Here is a 19,618-nt window from a genome sequence, read left to right on the forward strand (position 1 = left end):
AGGAATGAGTAACAAACCAGCTGTGTGAGAGAGAGATTTCTCTTAAGAGATCCAAGCACTGCTGCTCAGATGGTAACAATAGTTCCTGAATTCCCTGCAGCACTGACCTTCTCTGGCTTCAGGGTAGTGGATACTCATCACTTACAGATGTGCCATTTAGGTGACCTGTTGGGGACTCTGGGCAGGAAACCTACCCTTAGTGTGTATCAATCAGGATAATCAACAGTCTAGAAACTTGGACATTGAGTTGAACCTTAATATTGGAACTGACTTTGGTACTAACAAAGCACCAGGCCAAGGCCTATACTATGGGCTTTATTTTCCATAGTAGATTATGTAAAATCTCCAGTTGTTTCACAGCACCTTGTTACAGCTGGTACTTTGCTTCAGTTCTGAGGACTTTATACTTTCATTGATTGTAGAAAGCTTTTTCCTTTAATTCTGGAGGGGTGGTGACACTGACTTCAACCTATCTGTCTTTGCTCTCAGCTAGACAAGTTTGTTAAGTGTTGTTGCATAAATAATAGCCAGGCACTCAGTTAATCAAATCAAACTTTATTCCCATGAATTCCTATACCAGCATTATGAAGTTCTTAGCTGAACAACTGATACATGTCTACAGCTTAAGCAGCTGTGCATGGAAAAATTACTGCTTCCTTCAGAAGTTGATGTTAAACTTTCAAAATGCATGTCTGAACCTACAGCAAGAAGCTGGTGACTCAGTTCTAAATATCCTGCTTCTCTTGAAGCTTCAACTTTTGTATTAAAAACTACAACCATGAGCTTTAAAAAATGAAAGCAAAGACAAATCTAAGAAATAGATTGAAGTATTCCACTGATGTGGAATCAGTCCTCACCTTTTCATAACTATTAGAAACATGTACAAATATACTATTTCTCTTGGCTAGACAATTTTGAAAAGAAGGGCAAGTCTAACAACTCCTAAAGCTTCACCCTCCTACCTGAATGATTTAAACATTTGGTATAAATTCCTTTTAAAGTACTGATGATGCACGGTATTACTGCCCCTAGTGTACCAGTCCATCAAGGTAAATAGGTGCAACAGACATTGAAGATTCTTCAGCCATGCCCTGCTTTAACTGCCTTATCTCATGGGTGTATGAAAGAGAGATACACAGTTCCTGCTGCATGTGAAGGCTGGGGAAGCAAAAAGCATTTGTGGAACTACAGCACCTACCTCTCATCAAAGAGGCTGTAACAGGGCACTGGAGTGCACCCTGGCTTCACTGCAAGAGGCAGTAGGTACTGAGATGTTTTCATCTAGGCCTAAAGCTTCTTCCTTGTTTCTGGGATCTGAAAGGGAAGCTGTAACCTGCAAAACCAAGCTGTTCCAGCTGTGACTGTCAGTCACTGGTGAACTGTGGTTGCTGTGAGAGGTTGCTCATCTCTATGTTACTCTGATGAACTTGGTGGGTCAAAGAGCTGTCTGTGCCTTCCACAAGGGTAGGTTGTCACTTACAGCACACAGGCAACATCCCTCTGTGCAACTCCAAGCCTGGAGTCATGAACTGTCTTGCTCTAAGACCTGCTTTGCTTTCTCCCGGGGATAGGCAGTAGCTGCTTCTTACAAGGCAGAGCATGCTTATATAAAGAACATTCTACTTCAAGAATGGAAGTGGCACCTAGAAATAGGCATTATTGCATCATTTTGAGTAACACTAACAAACTGCATGTTTAATCAAGTAACATGACCAAGCAGGCATGCCCTCCAGGCCTGAAGGTGATACAAACTACCCAGTCATACCAGCTTTTTCCACTCAGCTGAAGAGATGCAGCAAGTGGCAGGACTCCAGCCCAAGTAAGTGTGTGCTACACCATGGAGACCATGGTGTGAGTTGTCTTTAAGAACTCAGTTCTGGCTTTCTGCTCCTCTTCAGCTTCCTCTCCTTCAAGCACATAGACTCATTCATGTCAAGGTGACCCAGACAGGAGCCTGCACAAAGTTACAGTTCCATGACCAGAGCCAGCAGCTATTTCCAGCAGTCTCCCTTATGTTAAGTGCTTAATTCAGTGGTGCTTAGCATATTCCAGCACTTCTTGAAAGGATTCAGAAAATAATGAAGTTCTGCATGGACTCAAACCCAGTAACTATATGTTTTTATCTCAAACACAGGCATATCTCAGGCTCTAAGTCATACCAGTACAAGGTAGAGGGTGAACATTTCCTACTTTTATAAGCCCCATTCACTGGGACAGAGTATACAAGTCAAGTCAGACACCAACTGCCATGACCATGGCAAGTCACAGAACAGAAGGGAGCTGGAGCAGGGCAGGGTTCTAGCTGAGGGATATGTGTCAGCCATCTCAGCAAGATTAGACAGGACTGCTGTTACTTTGAATCAGGCACTTGCCAGCAACAACTGGGAAATTTCACTACCACACCACAGATTTTAACAGTGCTTTGCCTTAAACAAGTCACAGCCTACTGCTGCATGTTACATTAAACCCCACAGTTCAAGAGAAGTCTTTTTAGCACCATTACAGGTCAGGAAAATACATTTATGACATGCAATGTACCCACCAGTGCAGAATCTGCCAGATGGAGATAGTTCTGCTGGTCCAGTTCAAGCAGCATGTACACATCTCTATGAAATCACCTGAATTTAAAAAGATTATAAATCCTAAACTGGAGTTGAGTTCCTAAAATTAGGTCACTGATTTGGCCCTGCTCAGACCATGATGTGATCTACATGTTTTCGATCATTTATTTAAATGATCCTTAAACAACCTTTTCTTCTCCAGCTGCTAGAAGGTATCAGTAAGAATCCATTTGTTTCATCATAAGTTTCCGGCTATACTCATAGGCAAGGAACAGTGCCCCGTTGGCCAGGAATGCACGGATCATAGTTGGTTTTAGTCCAGAATACAAGGCAAGTACACCTGGAAATTAAATCAGAGCCAGTCAGCAATTTATTAAACAGCCTATCTGCATCAACCACTGTGCTTTTACCTTCAAAGGATACTGAAGTAAAACACTTCTGCTTAGAGGGGCACACACACACACAGAGCTGAACTCACTGGTGTAGCTGCTAACCACAGTGTTGCTGTTGCTGGATATCAATAGAGAAGGAGTATCTAGAGTTCTAACATGAGTTTAGCCATTTAAGTGCTTATGGTAGAAGATTATCTCAGGTATGACAGGGTCTTCACAAGGCTGCCTTGGTCACCTGAGGATACACAGCAGCCATACCACAGCAGGCAAGGGGACAGAAAGAACAGCAGGACCCTGTTGGAGCTGTGCCCCAAGTTGCCAGGCTAGATAGGATTGATTTATCAAACAGCCCTCAGTCAGCCAAATATTAACTTCTAGAGGTGAAGAAAAATTCTGTACTTGACTCAACCAGTTCCTTCAATTTTCATGTATAGGTTTGTTCATGGGTAGTGGAGCTCATTCCATTATCTGCTTTTAGTGCATACTGAGCTTTTGTTAGCTTTAAGTGAATTGTCTCCTGAACCAAGAGACCTACTGCATCTGCCATGCCTCAGTTTCTAGATTCAAAGCTTTCCAAACTACATGAAGCATCAATATTTCTGTTAGAAACAGTTATTGTCTGTCTCTACCACATTATCAGTGGACTAGGTTTCTTAAGCAATTTCTGGTATTGGAGGGTATAGATTTCAATCTGCAGCCCTACAGATTCATCTGATAAACTGCACACTCACCTTCAGTTCTCACAACAGTTACAAATGTTCCCATAAAGCCTGCCTGTTTTCCAGCCATTGAAAGAACCTGAATTCTAGATTTGACACAGTCCACTGGATACACAGCAATCCACAGACAGCTGCCTCCAAAACCTCCACTTAGTAGCAAAGGAATGGGACCTAAAGTTAAGAAATAAGCTTTTATACACACCACAAAATATTAACCAACATAAGTATCACATTACTTAATCTACAGAAGCCAAGGAGAACACAGAGGAACCTACTTATGACAAAAGAGCAGTTTCTGCTCTCCCACAAACCTGTAAATTAGTTCTAAGCCACTGGTAAGTTACAAGTCTAACCAAAAGCTCAAAGGTTATAAGGAGTGCCTCTTAGCCCCTTAGATTATTGGCCATGCTAAAAAAGCATAACTTGGAATGCTGGTTTGGGTGTATTAACTAAGTTAACTCCACCCCTTTCACACTTGTAATCACTTTCTAAGGCTAATTGTGAAATGGCTTAAGAGTAACATCACAGTGTCGTTAATCACCTATACAGAGATTTATTTGGTACAGTGAAATTACTTTGTGATCAGTCATTTTTCACAATGTAACCTGATTTTGTGTTTCAGATAAGATGTTTAGAAATATTTTGCAACAGAGACCAGAATGCAAGCAGCTAAAATCCTAACTCCCACCAAGACAAAGTATTACCATTCATTCTTTCAGCAAGAGACAAGCAATCTTTATTCTGGCCATCTCCTCATTTTTTCATGTCTAATTTTCAATCTCAGTGTTCTCTTACTATCATTGTAATTACATCAAGTGGTCAGCATACACTTGAACACACTGTTCAAGAGAATACAGCTAAAGACTCCAAGAAAATCACTCTGAACGGCTGCTGAAATGAAATAATTGTGTTACACTGTAGGGTCAGATATTTAAGTAGTTTAGTAGTATTAGTGTTAGCTCACTGTATTCTCCATTTTTAATACATCCTGCTCCATTGGAAAGTGGTCACTTCAATAATTCATTACTGTAAGTACACAAAATACAGACCTCCATATTTTGTATGTCCAGTTTCCTTCATTTTACATGTATTTTACAACTGCTGTGCATCATTAGTATATGTTCAGGGAAAAAATCCCCACCACCCCCCTTTATGTCCCCCATGACAGCATGCTAAAATCCACCTGGAAAAAGAGGCACCATACCTAATTCATCTTTTGATCTCCCAGAGGCAAAGAATGTCCGACTCAGTTCATACCCTCCAAAGAAGAAGAAATAGCCTGGGACTTCCCGCAGCAGAGTGCTTGACAGGCCACGGTAAAATCCAAGGGGACCATCCTTTTGAATAACGCCCTTCACTACTGACCAAACTGTACTGAGAGAGAGGTCGATCCAGTTAGTGATGCTTAATAGCCAGATAATGAGAAGGTTACAGAACAGTAGGCAACTGCAGCAACAATTAAGGGTTAGACCCATTGTGTAGACAACAGAATTCAAGTAAGACTTAGAACAAGATCCTGCTGGGAGCCCTTCACTGGCATCCAGCTTTACCAGTACCAGAAAGACCTCCAGACTGCAACCCTCCCAGCCACAACTCCTCTCTGGTTAACAGTGCACTACAAATGTGACACTGAGCCAATAGAGAATTAAAAATAATAAATACATATAAAAGGGTTTCAGAGATACTGGGCAGGGTATATACTTACTTATGTCCCTGGATTATCTTTCCTGACAACTGCATTTCATGCATGGCCTGCAGCCGGCACTTCACCAGCTCTGTGGGACAGAGGACGAGGGTGGCAAAGGCAGAGGCGAAGGAGCCTGCAGCAGCGTTCTGCAGATCACTGCAAGAGAGAAACTGCAGAAGGTATTTGGGCACTGACTGTCAGTGCAGTGGAGCCACTGCACCAGCAATCAGCTTCCTGAACCCCTACTCTAAATATCATCAAGAAACACTGACGCACAGTCTTGGGGAAAGGGAGAAAGAGTCTCAAGCGAAAAGGGCAGTTACTTGAACTAGGGAGATGAAAAACCTAGCTCATCCCATCTTCATATACAACTCAAATACATGCTTTTGACACCCAATAAGATATGTTGCAACCTTTATCCTTTTTGCTATACTTTAGTGACTGCAGCAGAATAAACACTATCAAACCTTCCCCTTCTTGGCTTTTATAAAGATTTCCATACACTTGTTTTACTGGGAAACTTTGGGGTAGTAGTTACTTCCTCAAAGAGAACAGCAGCAATAATCACCTGATACAGAAGTCAACGTTTTCAAATTCACCTCACCAGTGTTGTTACAGGTTTTCAGTGGAAGATGTTAGAAATCTGAAAGCAAGGCACAATGGACCGCTATAATCTTTCTACAGATGTGTTGCCACGAACACAAGCATGTGAATCAGAGATAGTGCAAACATAAACCCCACCACTGAACAAGACAGCACTGTAACCTGCACTGACTCACAGTATTCCAAAACCGGGGCTTACTTTGCGGTGATTTTACACATATTGCAAAGTCTGAGCTGCTAAACTGCCAGGCCTCAAAAGGCTGGTAACTCCAGGACCATACTGCTTTATGATACACTTTAAACGGGCTCCTACAGATACTGGTATGTTGGACAGGAGCTGCACCATAGCACAGAACAAGTGGAGCTTCTCTCTTCTTTCAGAATCTGGGGAGTCAGCACAGCCGAAACCGACCTTGCAGCTACATAGAAATTCTTTTCATACAAGGGAGATGTTTGCCCTGTGCCCAGCAGTTTTATACATCAATAGTATCAGAGATTAACTTTTCACCTTACAGAAGCATCATGGAACTAAAGTTGTGACATGAAGCAAAGCTTTTGACATATTCAGATATGGCAAGTGACAAGAACTGTCAAAGTGGAAGAAATCAGTAACTGCCTGCAGAGCAGCAACTGAATAATAGGCAGTAAGAAAGAAATGGCAACACTGACTGCACAACCATCTTGCAGCACACAGCTTGGTGTTAATGGGGATCTGAACTGCAACCCACTAAAGCTCAAGACAGAGCAAGGCAGAGTTAAAAATACAGTATGTGGCTAAGCCCTGCAGTCATTAAGCTATGAGCTAGAGCAAGGCAATAAGGTTACACATTAAAGAATTAGGATAAGAAAACATGGAAGAGGTGCTTCCTAACTATGCACTAAGGAGTGCACAGGATCCTTCCTCCTTCAAGAGAGAAAAAACCCAGATGCTATCAGATGAAAAGAATTCTGACACACATACATAAAGGACTAGATTTAGCCATAATTCAGATCTTTACTTTTGCCTGTTGATTTTTAATTCTACATAGAAAAATTCAACTAGACCTGCTGTTTAGGCTTTGGTCTTTAATATAGGAAACCTCATTGCAGAAGTGATAAGCCTTGAATCCTGTTCCAAGTTCCCTCTCAACTCAAAATGCCTAATTCAGTATTTTTTCTGGATGGCAGAGTTTTGATCACACATCACAGGAGCAAGAATCTTTCTACTCTTACACTGCTGCTGCTTCTATAAAAGTCATTTATCTTGTTTTTTCAAAGAAAATAACCCGCTGAAGATGACTAGTCACGTAATGAGAAAGTCAAACTGAGGTGAACAAGGATAATAGTTCTCTCAGTTTAGACTTTGGCACAGAACGAAATCAGTTTGGTTAGACTAAATGGGCATTTAAAGACAAACGGAATTTAGCACTTCTCTTTCAATTTGGTTGTCTCAGTTTAGACTTTAGCATGGAATGAAATCAGTTTGGTTGAACTAAATGGATGTTAAAAGATAAATAGAATTTAGCATTTCTCTCTCCATTTGTTTTCTTTTTGACACATGCATCAGTGGCATGTACTCTTTTAACTAGAAAAAGTGTTGTTTTGTAACTGTCCTTGTAACGGTTTTGCAAGGCTTCACACACTGACCGGGGTATCCCTAAACACAGGCACACCAGGCAAACTTATTCCCAAGCCATTTAAAGGTATGACTGAAAAGGTAACTTAAAACCAAACTATTATAGCTGGTTTTGAGAAATCTCAAGCATCATGAAATAATGAAAAAGTGAGAAGCAATTGCCTACATATGGGTAAGAAAAATGGTGAGGTTCACCTCAGTTTGTGACTTGATGCATTTTCTTCTTCAGCCTAAGACGGTATGACAGTTTTTAAACAGCAGAGGCAATGAAGGTAATTACAGTTCTTTACTTGTCATGTCTGGAGGTTACCCTCACCAGGGTTTCTTCCCTCCCCTACAGCACACTACAAAGACTTCTTGACTCTTCCACAATAAGAATGAGTGGAGACATCTTGGACAGACTGCATGTACTCAGGGCACCACTGCAGACCATGTCAATACAATTCTCTCATACATGCATCTTGTAAGATGCCCCCACAATGATCCAGATGAAGAGATCAAGGGAGCAGCACCAAGGGAGAAATCTTTCAAGTTAACTTAAATCCTTTAGTGTTTTGTCCTAGCAGAGCCATGCAGTCACACTATTTGCTATTCAATCAACAAAGTATTAAACAGCCATCCTGGGTCTGAAAAATACCATTACCTGACCAAGGAAAGAAGGGTCAGATGTCAGAGGAACATGCTATTGCTACATACTCAAATTGCATTCCCATTCTGTATCCTACTCCAAAGATACATAGTAGTACACCTATATATATACTATTTGAAAGTTTCCTGTGCTACCTCCCCTACATGCATCATAAACATGCTGTCTTAGTCACCTGAAGAGATGAGGACCTCTGCAAGTCTGTGGTCTGCCTCCCAGGAAGATTGCAAAAGATGGTTAAGAAGCAAAGCATGCTGTTGGTAGGCCTCCCTCCTACGTTTTAGTGGGTAGGAAAAAATAAGGGGTCTGTAAGCTGAGCAAGCAGAAACCCCCTGATCTAAGAAAGCAATAAAAAAAGGTGGAAACAGTTCTGTCTCAACTGCCGGAAGACAGTGAAAGAGAATGCAAGTAGAGAGCAATTAATATAATTTGTTTCTTCATCACTTCATATTCCCTCACAGCAGGCCTCAGTCTTAAGATACAGCACATCTTAACATGGGACAGGAGAACACCCCACTTAATGCCACTTTTAGATACTTGCCTTGCACTTAGGTAGCTACCCATGCCATGTCAGAGATCTCAAATGCAGAATCATGGCCTGCCCCGCTACTTCCATTTGGAGACAGAGGCAACAGAGGCAGAACAAAGCTTTTTATTAAAAGCTGAATGTCATTAACCTTGCATCACTCTTTGAATGAATGGAGTTAGGACAGTTATGAGAAGTCTTTTACACACTATGGGGCAGCAGAAGGATGGAGAAGGTGCAGCTACTCTCAGTGCTGCACAGAAGACATACCTTGAGAAATGCGTAATGGTAAGGCACACTGAGACTGCTGGACCACTGACAGCTCTCAAGTGATGCACCTGGAGAAAAGCCATCCTAGCTAGAAAGAGATTACGATCATTATGCCAGTGCATAAATCCATGACTTGATCACACCCTGAATACTCTGCACAGCTCTGGTCTCATAAGCTAAAGCCCCAGACACATTAGAATTACGAGAGTTTCAGGGAAAGACAGCGAGGACAGCTAAAGGAACAGCTTTGGAGTGCTCACTGACTAGGAGAGCTGGGATCCTTCCATCTAGGAAAAGACTCAGGTGGGGAAGAGGGGCATGAAGCAATGGACAGAGGTCTGCAAAAACCCATATAGCATGGAGACCATGGCTAAGGATCAACTGCCTCTTCCAGTTACAGAATTAATGACTATCACCTGCAGAACTCCCTGCCAAAGCATACTGCAGATGCAAGGAACTTACAAGAATTTGAGAGGAGACTGGACAAGTGCTTCAAAAGAGATCCAAGGTCACTGACTGGATCACATCAGGATCGAGAAATCCTCTGAACTGAGAACACAGCCTGGCACAGGACTCAGAGGAAGTATTAGACACTTCCCTCTCTTCTTTTTCATTCTTTAGGCAACCACTTACTGCCAGCGCTGTAGACAACACACTGTGCAAAATTAGACCTTTGGTCTAACCACCATTACATTCAAGCTTTTGAAACTTAAATAATTTTTTTAAAAGCAAGGCAGTATTAAAAAAAGTGTCCTTCCCCCTTAGTATGCCTCCCTGTAAGAAGAGCCACTTCCTCCCCTGCAAAATCAGAATCACCTAGAGATCAAGGGAATACTAACTTTCAGGTGTTGCAATGCTCAGTCCCTTTGGTAAAAAACATACCAGGTCTTGAATATTCCAGTTAAGTTCTGATTATCTAAGCCAGCCAGCTGCAGTGACAAGTAAATGGCTCTGTTGTAGTTAGACACCATTTCCTAGCACAAAGGTCTATATTCCAAAACTTACTACACTGCATACTGGCAGAGGGGGGCCTGGGACATCAGCTGCACCCTGACAATACAGTATTTGCAAGCAGCAGTTGCAGGATTTTTAATTTAGTTATTTTTAAATATGAAACAGATTTCTATTACTAACCTGAGCTTTGTTTTCCTGTCTACTCCAACAATTCTTCTCACAATTTGTTGGCAAAATCCATAGCACATGAACAGAACGGAGTTCTCCGCGATGTTGGCTACAAGTGCTGGTGTGGTTCCCTTGTAGAAGCCTCGAAACCCCACTTGCTTATAGGTTTTCACAAAACAGTCAACAATTCCTCTGTACATGTTGGGGAATGTCTGCATCTTCACCTTTGCAGTGTCAAAGGGCTGGCCAGTCACCACACACGCAGTCCCACCTAAGCAAGCAATGGAAGTTAAGAGGGTGGCTGAAGGTTATCACAACTGAAACACTTGTACACAAACGGCACTATTAGGAAAATCATGCAGAAAGCAAAGATGAATTAAATCTCTGCAGGGGAAGACAAGTGCACTGATTTTAGCACAATGGCACCAATTGTCAGTGGTGAATTTAGTTACCTGAAGGGAAAAAAAAAACACCCAAACAAAAAAAAACAGGCGCAAGAGCAGTAACAGCTTGATTCTCATTAAACATTCTTTTATCTTACTAAAAGCAAGCATCAAAATGAATCAGTTCACTTACATAAACGGGTACTGAATTAGAGGTATTGTTCTGCAATCAAGCCGCTTGTGTTAATGAGTTAAGCAACATTTTCCATTGCTCATTAACACAGTGGTTCATAAGTCATCTGATTTTACGTTCCAATAATAACAAAAACCTGAAAGATTTGTAATCAAGTGAGACAAAGATTCCTCCAGGACAAGAGGAACACTGCTGAGAGTGCTAAAACTGATGATGCATTATAAAATGATAACCAGAGACTCAAGCCCTTTACTTTAAAACTCCAGGTGATTCTTATGTACGCTTATTCCCACATACTGGAAGAAAGTGTCCAGTATAAGCTGAAAAAGGACAAAAGGGCAAAGTTACATAACATCTTATCTTTTTCAAACTGAACTGCAAGGTCAATGCCCTGAAAACTTGTGAGATATTTCCATCAGTGTCATCAATAACCACTTTGCCCACAGTGCAGCGTTCTTCCACAAGCTCTAACTCAATTCAGTAGTCTGCAGAAAGAGCCAATGTTACACTTGTTCAGTAAGAAATGCCAGTGGACACTGACAGCAATCTATTAGAAGCCAATACCTAACAGGAAGCATATGACAGGTGTACCTTATATAGGCTTTATGGGTTTGCTTTTTTAGCAAGAGAACCACCATCCTAAAGAAAAAGCTGATCTTTAACCCAAGCACAGCTGACATGCATATACCTTAAAGAGGGCAAATTAACAAGATGTTTTTTCAGCTACAAAACAGAAATAACTATCTGTAAATGCAGATAAGGAAACTGAAATAGAAACAAACATGTGAATCCAACTAAGATTATTTATTTTTCTTTTAAGTGGGGAGAAGAATAAGCAAGTGTTTGTTTAACCAGGGTTATTTTCAATTGATTTTACTCTTTGCAAACACATTTCTGTTACATTGTTGTTGCTCCTCTGCAAAGAGGTACTTCAGGGCTTTAAGAGGAACTCAAGATCTACCTGCCATAAAAGCTCATTCTCAACCAGATGCATCATTAAAAGCTTCAGAGCAAATCATGCAAGGAAGCATGAAGACCTTCTTGCTCTGGGAGGGATAACCAAGGAAAGTAGCTGGCTCAGACCAGTAACATCCATGTAAGCCTCAGATGAAGAGCAGAGCTGGAAAGGCTCAGCCAATGCTACTTGCAGGCAAGTCAGGTAGATATTAATCTACAGGACAAATGCTAGGTTCCTGTGTAAAGGTAAACCTAAAACATCCACATGCAGTAAGATAATGGCTGTTGGAAGAAGCCCAAGAAAACCAGGAATGGTCTTGGCAATGCAAAGCTGAAAAATGGGAAGTTGACTGTGAATGGCTGTTCCAAAAAGAGAAAAAGCTCTCCTTACACTGTCATTGGAGGTGGCACAAGCCCAGTAAACTACAGCAATGAACTCTGTAAGCCTCAAGGTAAAGACCAAGAGTCCCAGTTAATATCCAAAATATTAAAGAAAAAAAATAGTTCTTCCAGCCAGCAGTAGACAGTCTAAAAAAAACCAAAACAAACCAGAAAGTCAGCACTCCTTGAACATTTAGACAAATGTGGTCCTAATAATAACACAGGAACACGGGGGAAAGAGTCCTACTTAGTCAAAGAAGTGATTAGAGGTTGCTCAGATCCTCAGCAAAGGACTGACCCACAGGCAGCTAAATGACTTATTTATTCCTGTTCAGAATTTACTTGCCCCAATATGTCATTACTTATCAGCTAGTCAAGACTGTATCTGGGGAGGAAGGTAAAACTAGGTTACACATTTGCTGGAGGAACTAGCTGTTTGCCTAGTTAAATACACTTTCTAAAGGATGCAGAGACACATGGAACTCAGAAACAAGCACTACCAATGAACATAAGCAATAAGAAGCAAGTATGTGGAAAGAATATGGGAAATAAATTCTAGAGGAACAGTAAAACTATCCATTATGACAGAAGTAGCAAAGAAAAAAATGAGAACAATGATTTAGGATTACTGAGGTCATGTTGAAAAAGGTCTGAATTCCTTCATCTTAACTGAAGGAGAACTGTACCGGATAAAAAAAGAGCATAATTAGCTCCAAGATCCTCTAAGCCCTACTGCCAAAAACCAGGCAAACCTCAAGTGCATGCCCTTTTAGCCTGAATGCAGGCATGGAACAGTATCACTAAGCAATGGATTTCTAAGCTAATGCTAGTTTCCAGCTCTTGTAGTAGCTAAGATGAGACAGACCAGGCTTCAACCCAGAAAGACAACTTCCTAAGCCAGAGTGCTCTACTGCCCTGGATGTTAACAGCAGCACTTCTGAGCTGAAGTACCTGGAAGGAAAGCAATCACACCTCCCATTTAAGCACCTGGCATCACCCACAAAACCATGAAGAACTGCACAGATATTAAGTTGCTACTTTGGGAAATAGAGCAGATGTAACAGCTATTCTTTACTGAGGACCTAAAACCCAAGGAGAATGAACAGACTAATGAACTTACTTTTTCTAAGGCAGCAAAGGAGTAAGAGCAGAAACACTCCTCTTCCCTTGCAGGGAAAGAGGGTGTTGTCTAGTCAATAACATATTTTGCAAAGGCTAGCAAAGCAGGTATTCACTGGGCAAAATGTGGTGGCAGATGAAATGCTATACAAAGGTGCCACACGGGACTCATGTTATCTGTCACTCCTTGCCTTCTCACTGCAGTAAGGTTATCTCCACTCTGACAAACGACCTCAAATAACTACCCTTGAATGCACGTAACACCATTAATACTGTCATATTTGCAGCATTAACACCATCATAAAAGGACTGTCTGTAATAGTTATTGCATGGGAAAGAAAAACATGAAATTGTTTAAACCGGTTACAACAGTACATTACACAGAAAAGGTGGAAGGAAAGATTTGTCTAAACACAGTCAGCTTAGAAACACCAAAAAGACCCTTTTTCCCCGGTGGAGTTAAACCAATTCATCCCTCAGCCACGGACACTACCAACATGGTAATGTCACCGACACCATGCAACTGTTTCCACATTTGTGACTGTCACAACTGGTCCAGCAAAACTTTATAGCACAGACTAGACCAATGTGGAAGTTAGTTAACCAAGTTCATCATCATCAGTCCTACTACTAAGCTTCCCAGCGTTTAAAGATTCACACTGGGATGTTGTCTGAGCCAACAACCCTTCCGATAGCCTCTTGCCCATTTACATTAAGGAGGGTTCCTGTGACAAAAGCAGCACCTCAATCAGTCACACACTGTTTGAGTTCATTCCAAAACTCTACTCGTGACTGATTCTTGAACTCATGTAAGCATGAGAACTAACACTGAAACTTAAACCTCCTTCTAGAAAATCATTAGTCTGAAATAAGGGTTACACCTTCACTGTGGCAGGGCTTTCGCCAGGGACAAACAATAGTGATGCAGTTACCACGCTGGCTGAGGTCAGCTGCTTCACCTCCATATCCTTAAAATACAGAAGGCGAGGCTTTTTATAGCAACAGGAAACTGCTCTTAGATTTGTCAAAGCTATTAAAACTGTCCCTCAAAGTTTTGTGCAATTAAGTTCTCTCCAGCATTACCTGCAGCTCCTGCTGTGAGGTCAATAGCAGCCTGAATAGCTGAGTTGATCCTCATGCTTCACACCTGTTTATCAGTTCCTTCAGAGTGAAGTCTCCTGTTTCCTGGCAGGTGTCAAGTTATTTGTCTCCTGAGGGAAGAGACAGATGAATACACAATTTACAACAATAACTCTGACAGGCAAAAGCATCACACAAATGCTTTCACTTCCACTCTTCCATTTAGCTTGTTTTAAACCATTTAGAGACAGAAAATGCTCGTCCCCAGGACTGAGTTATAGCATATTTGCATTTTGACTGACTAGCTTTGCCACATTAGGCAAGTCCTCTGGAGTATCACTGCCTAGCTTCAGATTACTTAGGCCTTCCAGCTTCTAGTCTCCCTGGATCTCTCCAACGAAAGCAAAGAGTAGCTCCAGGGACCAGTGCTGAGCATTACCTTTCTACTGATTATAGAAGCATAGTCTCCATCAGGTGTCTAAGGCTAGCTGGCAGGAATATTTCCCCCCACCCCATCTCAGCTCCCCACCTATAAAGCAAAAGAGAGAACTGCTCTCCTCGTGGTGAACAACAGCTAAGAAAACTGTATTCATGATGATACAGGCACATTAGGTATTTCTACATGGCTCTCAGAAGATGAGTAGAAAGGGAATGAATATGAACATCTAGAACTGTCTGGCTGTCATGTTCCCAGTGCAAGTCCCCCACAGCCCAGCATATTATGAATAAGAATTACACCTCATCTCTCAGGAAGGCAGCTGGAAAGCAGAAATACAAAGGCAACACTTTCAAATAAAACATTCAAATTAATTCAGTTCTCAAGTTTGCAGCAAGGTACTTTCACTTGGTGACTAGTTAAAACAAGCTTGCTTATCTGGAGTAAAATCACTGAGCCAAAGAGCTCCCACTGTTTCAGAACTATGTTGCTGAGCGAGACACTTGGCTGGCAGTGCTGTCAAAAAAGTTGCACGAGTCTTAAAAAACACACATATAACACACATGAATCAGCCCCTCATTGACTTTCAAGCCTGGCTTCAAGCACAGCACATCAGTAAACAGAATGTTTTTCACTCTTCTACCTACTGTAATGCTTCTTTTGGAGCCTGTTGCCTCCCAAAATATGTTTTGGGGTAATATGAATGGGAAGTGTAATTTCCAGTAGGCTACATTGAAAGAATAATTAAAAAACCACACTGTATGAACCACATCCTTCATGCAACTTTTACATTACAAGCACAGACACTTGCATACAAGCAAGGCTTTAAGAAAGCCGGTCTCTAAGCAGATTTATTATTCCCAAAGCTTAAAAACCAAAAAACCCAGTAGGCCAAATACTGTCACTCAGTAACTTTGCATGTCCAGTCTATTTAAGATGTATTGCACGAATCTGAATGTAATGGGTTTAAAAAACCAAAAGTCACTACTCTTGTAATAAATGGCACTAATACATGCTATTTCCAAATTGTGGTTAGAGAGTTGAACCGTTTCATTTGAACCATAGTATGTTAGGTGTTATTTCAAAGCAGAGGCTCCAAGACCAAGTTACACTTCATTATCCCATATACCTCGTTAGCGTTCACATAGCACTCTGCAGTTTTGCTTCTCATTTAGAGGAAGAAAAGAACAACAGATCAGCGAGACAGCCTGTGAATGAAGGGAATTACCAGAGAGCAACAATTGCTCACATTCAGTAAAACCCGCACTGCTTGCATCATGCCGAATGCTTATCGACTTGTGCCAGTCCCCAAAGGGGGCACATGCCAAATCACCCACAGATACCCACTGAAAGCTCGGCAGCAGAAGAAAAAACAGAGATGCCTATAAAAATATGGGAGCTTTAAGCGCCGAGGAAGTTTAGTTTCCCGATCCATAGGGGCACATTGCCACTTTCCGAAGATTTAAGCCTTAGTCAAAACTACACCGGTATTCCATATGTACGTACCTTCCCTCCGTTTTTCCTTCCTATTTGTAGTAACGCTAGCAGATTAAAACCGGCTGGTAGATACAGCGAGGCAACAACCGCTCTGTTCCTCCCAAAGCGAATCCAAGCCTCCAACCTGGCAACACAGAAGCATCAGCCGGCGCAAGAGCTCCGGCAGAGCCCCCCCAGCCCCAGACGCCGTTCCCTGCTGCTGCTGCGGCGCTCTCCGAACGCGGAGCAGCCAAACCCCGCCGGCAGCACCGCTCCCTGCGGCCGCCCGCCAAGGCAGGCCCCGGCTCTGCCGCCCAAGGTCATGGCAGGCCGGCACCCCGGCCACGGCAGGGACCGCGGCCGGTGCGGAGACCGGCTCTTTACCGCCCGGACCGCCGCCTCCGGGGCGGGGGGGGGGAGCAGCTCTCCTTGGCAGGGGAAGGCTCCGGCTGCAGCCGCGGTAGCCCCGTTCCCACCGCACCCGCCCGTTTCCAGCGGGAAAGCCCCAGCCTGCGGCGCGGGGAGATGGCAGAGGCCTGCGGGGGCCGGAGGCCGCCTCACCCCGGTCCCGGTCCCGCTCCCCGGCACGCGGCCCGCAGCTTCCCCAGGGCCGCGGCACAACCCCGGGCCCGCCCGCCAGGCCCGGTTCCCGCCCGGGGACCTCCCCCGCTCCGCTCCGCACCACAGCCCCCGGAGAGGCCGAGGCCGCTGCCCCGCACCACCGCTCACCACAGCACGCCGCCCGCCCGGACCGTCCCGCCGCCGCCGCCCCTATATAGGCGGCCGAGGGAGGCGGTGCGGCCTCCGCCGCGGCCCCGGGGAAGACGCGGGCCGGGGAGGCGGTGGGCGGGCCGGGCCGGGCGGCCTGCGGTGCCCCCGGCGGCTGAGCGGCGGCTCCGGGCGGGCCGGGAAACGGCCGGCGGGGGGTCTGGGTCTGGGTCGGGGCCGGGGCCGGGTTTTTGGGGTCCCCCGCCCCAAGCCTGCGGCCGGGCAGCGGCGGCGGAGCCCCGGCCGAGGCGGCTGCCAGGCCCTGCCTGGCCCTCGCTGGGGTCGAACAGCGCTTTCCCCCCCCCAAAAACCCGCGAGCGGTGGGCTTACTGGGCAGGATCGAACGGAGTTTGTGGATTAGCACCGCAGCATCTTTTTGTTTTGGTTGGGCGGGTGGGGTTTTTTGTTTCTAAAAAAGGATTGTGAAAAATGATCATGTCCAAAACAGGATTCTAATTAAAGTCTCGATGTCTGATTTTATTTCGTTTCCAACTTCCGTAATTTCCTACTGTTATATGGCTTTTGCAGGAAGTAAGAACTATATACATACCCTCCTACTTCCCTTAGGCCTACGGTTATACAAGATCAAGCAAAACGGTTAAAGATTACATATGCAGAGAGGGTCACATTTCACCATGCGGCCCTAGCATTGTTTTATATTGACACAAATCAGGGGAATATATTTCACAATCCCCCATTTCCTTTTTTATGGTATTGATTCGTGTTTTCATTTCCAGTCGTGTTAACACTTGCCGAATTGGTATCAGTCTCGGATCTTCTTTTGTTTTTATTATCATTAGGGAATGGGCCTTTTCTCTTCCAGATTCCGGATCAACAGGTGCAGCAGATATCTGCATTCCTTGTATAACCGAATGTATTAGTCTAGTAAAACAAGGTATTAAACATGGAATTATTAACAATCCTCCACATATTCCTACTACAACTATCCCAATTTTATTGAGCCAATCACCGTTCATAAAGTCTCCCCATAATCCTCCTAGGTTAATTCCATTCTAAGTCTGAACTGGGACATGTGCAATTTTCTTCATTTCCGTTACAAGTTCATTCACAGCTTTTCCTTCATCATCAATTTCTAAACAACAATTACTAAGATTAAATTTTCCACAAACACCCGCTTCCTGTGCTAACAAATAATCCAAAGCTAAGCGATTTTGATACAAAGCCGTTCTCATCTTGGTATTTTGTTTGGCAATTAATCCAAGTGCATCTCCAGTTTTATTTACGATTATTTCCACTACAGCTTGTAACCTTATTATTCTATTAAGCATATATATTGGGGTCCTATAGCCCCAAGATCCATCTTCTGCCCATGTAGCTGGATCATAATAGGCAATAATTCTCTCAGGAGGCCATTCGTTATCTTTCCAATGCCCAATTTGTAGGTTTTGTTTCTGACGTCTTTTTCCTAACTCATTGGCCTCTGCATATATTTGAACTCCTAGTTGCTCTCTTCGATTTATGGGTAATAAGAAAAAACTGGGTCTTATAGTTCCTAATACACAGGACCCTGTCCAATTCTTTGGCAAATATGCATAAGCTAATCTACCACAAATCCAATAATGTCCTTCAGGAGTTGGCCAACCATTTGGTATATTCGTTCCATTTGTCCAATTTTTAAATTGATTATTTACTTCCAGTGGGTTTCCCCACCTATCCCAATTATTCCGGGTTTCATTCCATAGAAAACCGCCTTCACACTCCAGGTTACCTACTTGCCTTCCATCATCCCTTAGGTTTTGCCAACAACTCTTCCCAATTATACTTGTTTGTAGCACCCATTTTTGTTTCCTATTATCCTTTCCCACTGTTTTCCATACTTGGGGATTACTTATGTTGCTCTCCATGGCCTCCCATGGCCATCGTTCACCTTGATTTGTTCCTCCGCAAACATAGCAATTAGTCACTTTTAACGATTTAGCGATATTTTCTGCAAGGTTTACAAATAAATTTTTAGCAACTGTGGGAATTTCATATTTTACTCCTGTCTCTATTTCATGATAAAAGAAGTTAAACAATAATCGATGTTGTATTGATTCTCTAGACTTTTCTTTGATCTGTAAATTCAGGACAATGCCTGGGTCCCCTCCTGTCCCATAGATTTTAAGCCCAAGGTAAACTATTTGTTTCTGTTTCCATTTTTCTGGGTTTTTAATAGTTATGTTGACAGGATTACAGCTACGGGTGGTGCAGTTTTTATCTACAGGCCCCGCAGTTATGGAGGCCTGTATTTCCCCACAATGACTTTCATATCCCCAGTTTTGGGTTGCCCAACACACACACCCCCATCCCCTCCTGCCGCATAAGTGGGCAGATTGATATCTTGCCGTTTCAGAGCGCCAGTAGTTTGCATTAATTTGACAATGCCCGGCTCCTGGACATAAGTACTTTGGTTGTTCTGAATAATATTTTCTCCACTCTACACTCCCACAATTTGTGTCTGGGTCATCGTCAATTGCATCACATGCATCAAAGAATACCCAGGCGGGTATGGTTGAATTAGTAATTTTTTTACTTGATCCTATTAATCTCCCATTTTGATCATTCGTTCTAATCTCGACCCAATATTGATAAGGGAGTTCCTTTGGATCATAGCATACAGTTCTGTTTTCTTCTCTGCATAGAGCATACTGGGTTTGGTTATAGATGCAGCTTCCAATTTTCTG

The 19,618-nt window shown here is 43.0% G+C and overlaps 1 protein-coding gene across 4 annotated transcripts; it reads right to left on the reverse strand.

Annotated features, from left to right (window-relative positions):
- Positions 1-539: 539 nt before the first annotated feature.
- Positions 540-16,332, reverse strand: SLC25A15 (solute carrier family 25 member 15). 4 transcript variants are annotated; one of them, XM_030036486.2, is made up of 8 exons: positions 16,197-16,332; positions 14,258-14,385; positions 10,154-10,412; positions 9,020-9,103; positions 5,378-5,515; positions 4,877-5,046; positions 3,685-3,843; positions 540-2,901 (listed from the first exon to the last, which is right to left on the reverse strand). In XM_030036486.2, the coding sequence occupies exons 2-8, from the start codon at positions 14,310-14,312 to the stop codon at positions 2,777-2,779; spliced, it is 990 nt and encodes a 329-aa protein (XP_029892346.1). In that variant the 5' UTR covers positions 14,313-14,385; positions 16,197-16,332; the 3' UTR covers positions 540-2,776. The 4 variants fall into 4 exon arrangements, with proteins under 4 accessions (XP_029892346.1, XP_040984624.1, XP_040984623.1 ...); XM_041128690.1 differs by lacking the exon at positions 16,197-16,332 and adding an exon at positions 15,820-15,839; XM_041128689.1 differs by lacking the exon at positions 16,197-16,332 and adding an exon at positions 14,694-14,783.
- Positions 16,333-19,618: the final 3,286 nt, after the last annotated feature.

The sequence above is a fragment of the Aquila chrysaetos genome, chromosome 14 (assembly GCF_900496995.4).
Source record: "Aquila chrysaetos chrysaetos chromosome 14, bAquChr1.4, whole genome shotgun sequence".
Taxonomy (NCBI): Eukaryota; Metazoa; Chordata; class Aves; order Accipitriformes; family Accipitridae; genus Aquila; species Aquila chrysaetos.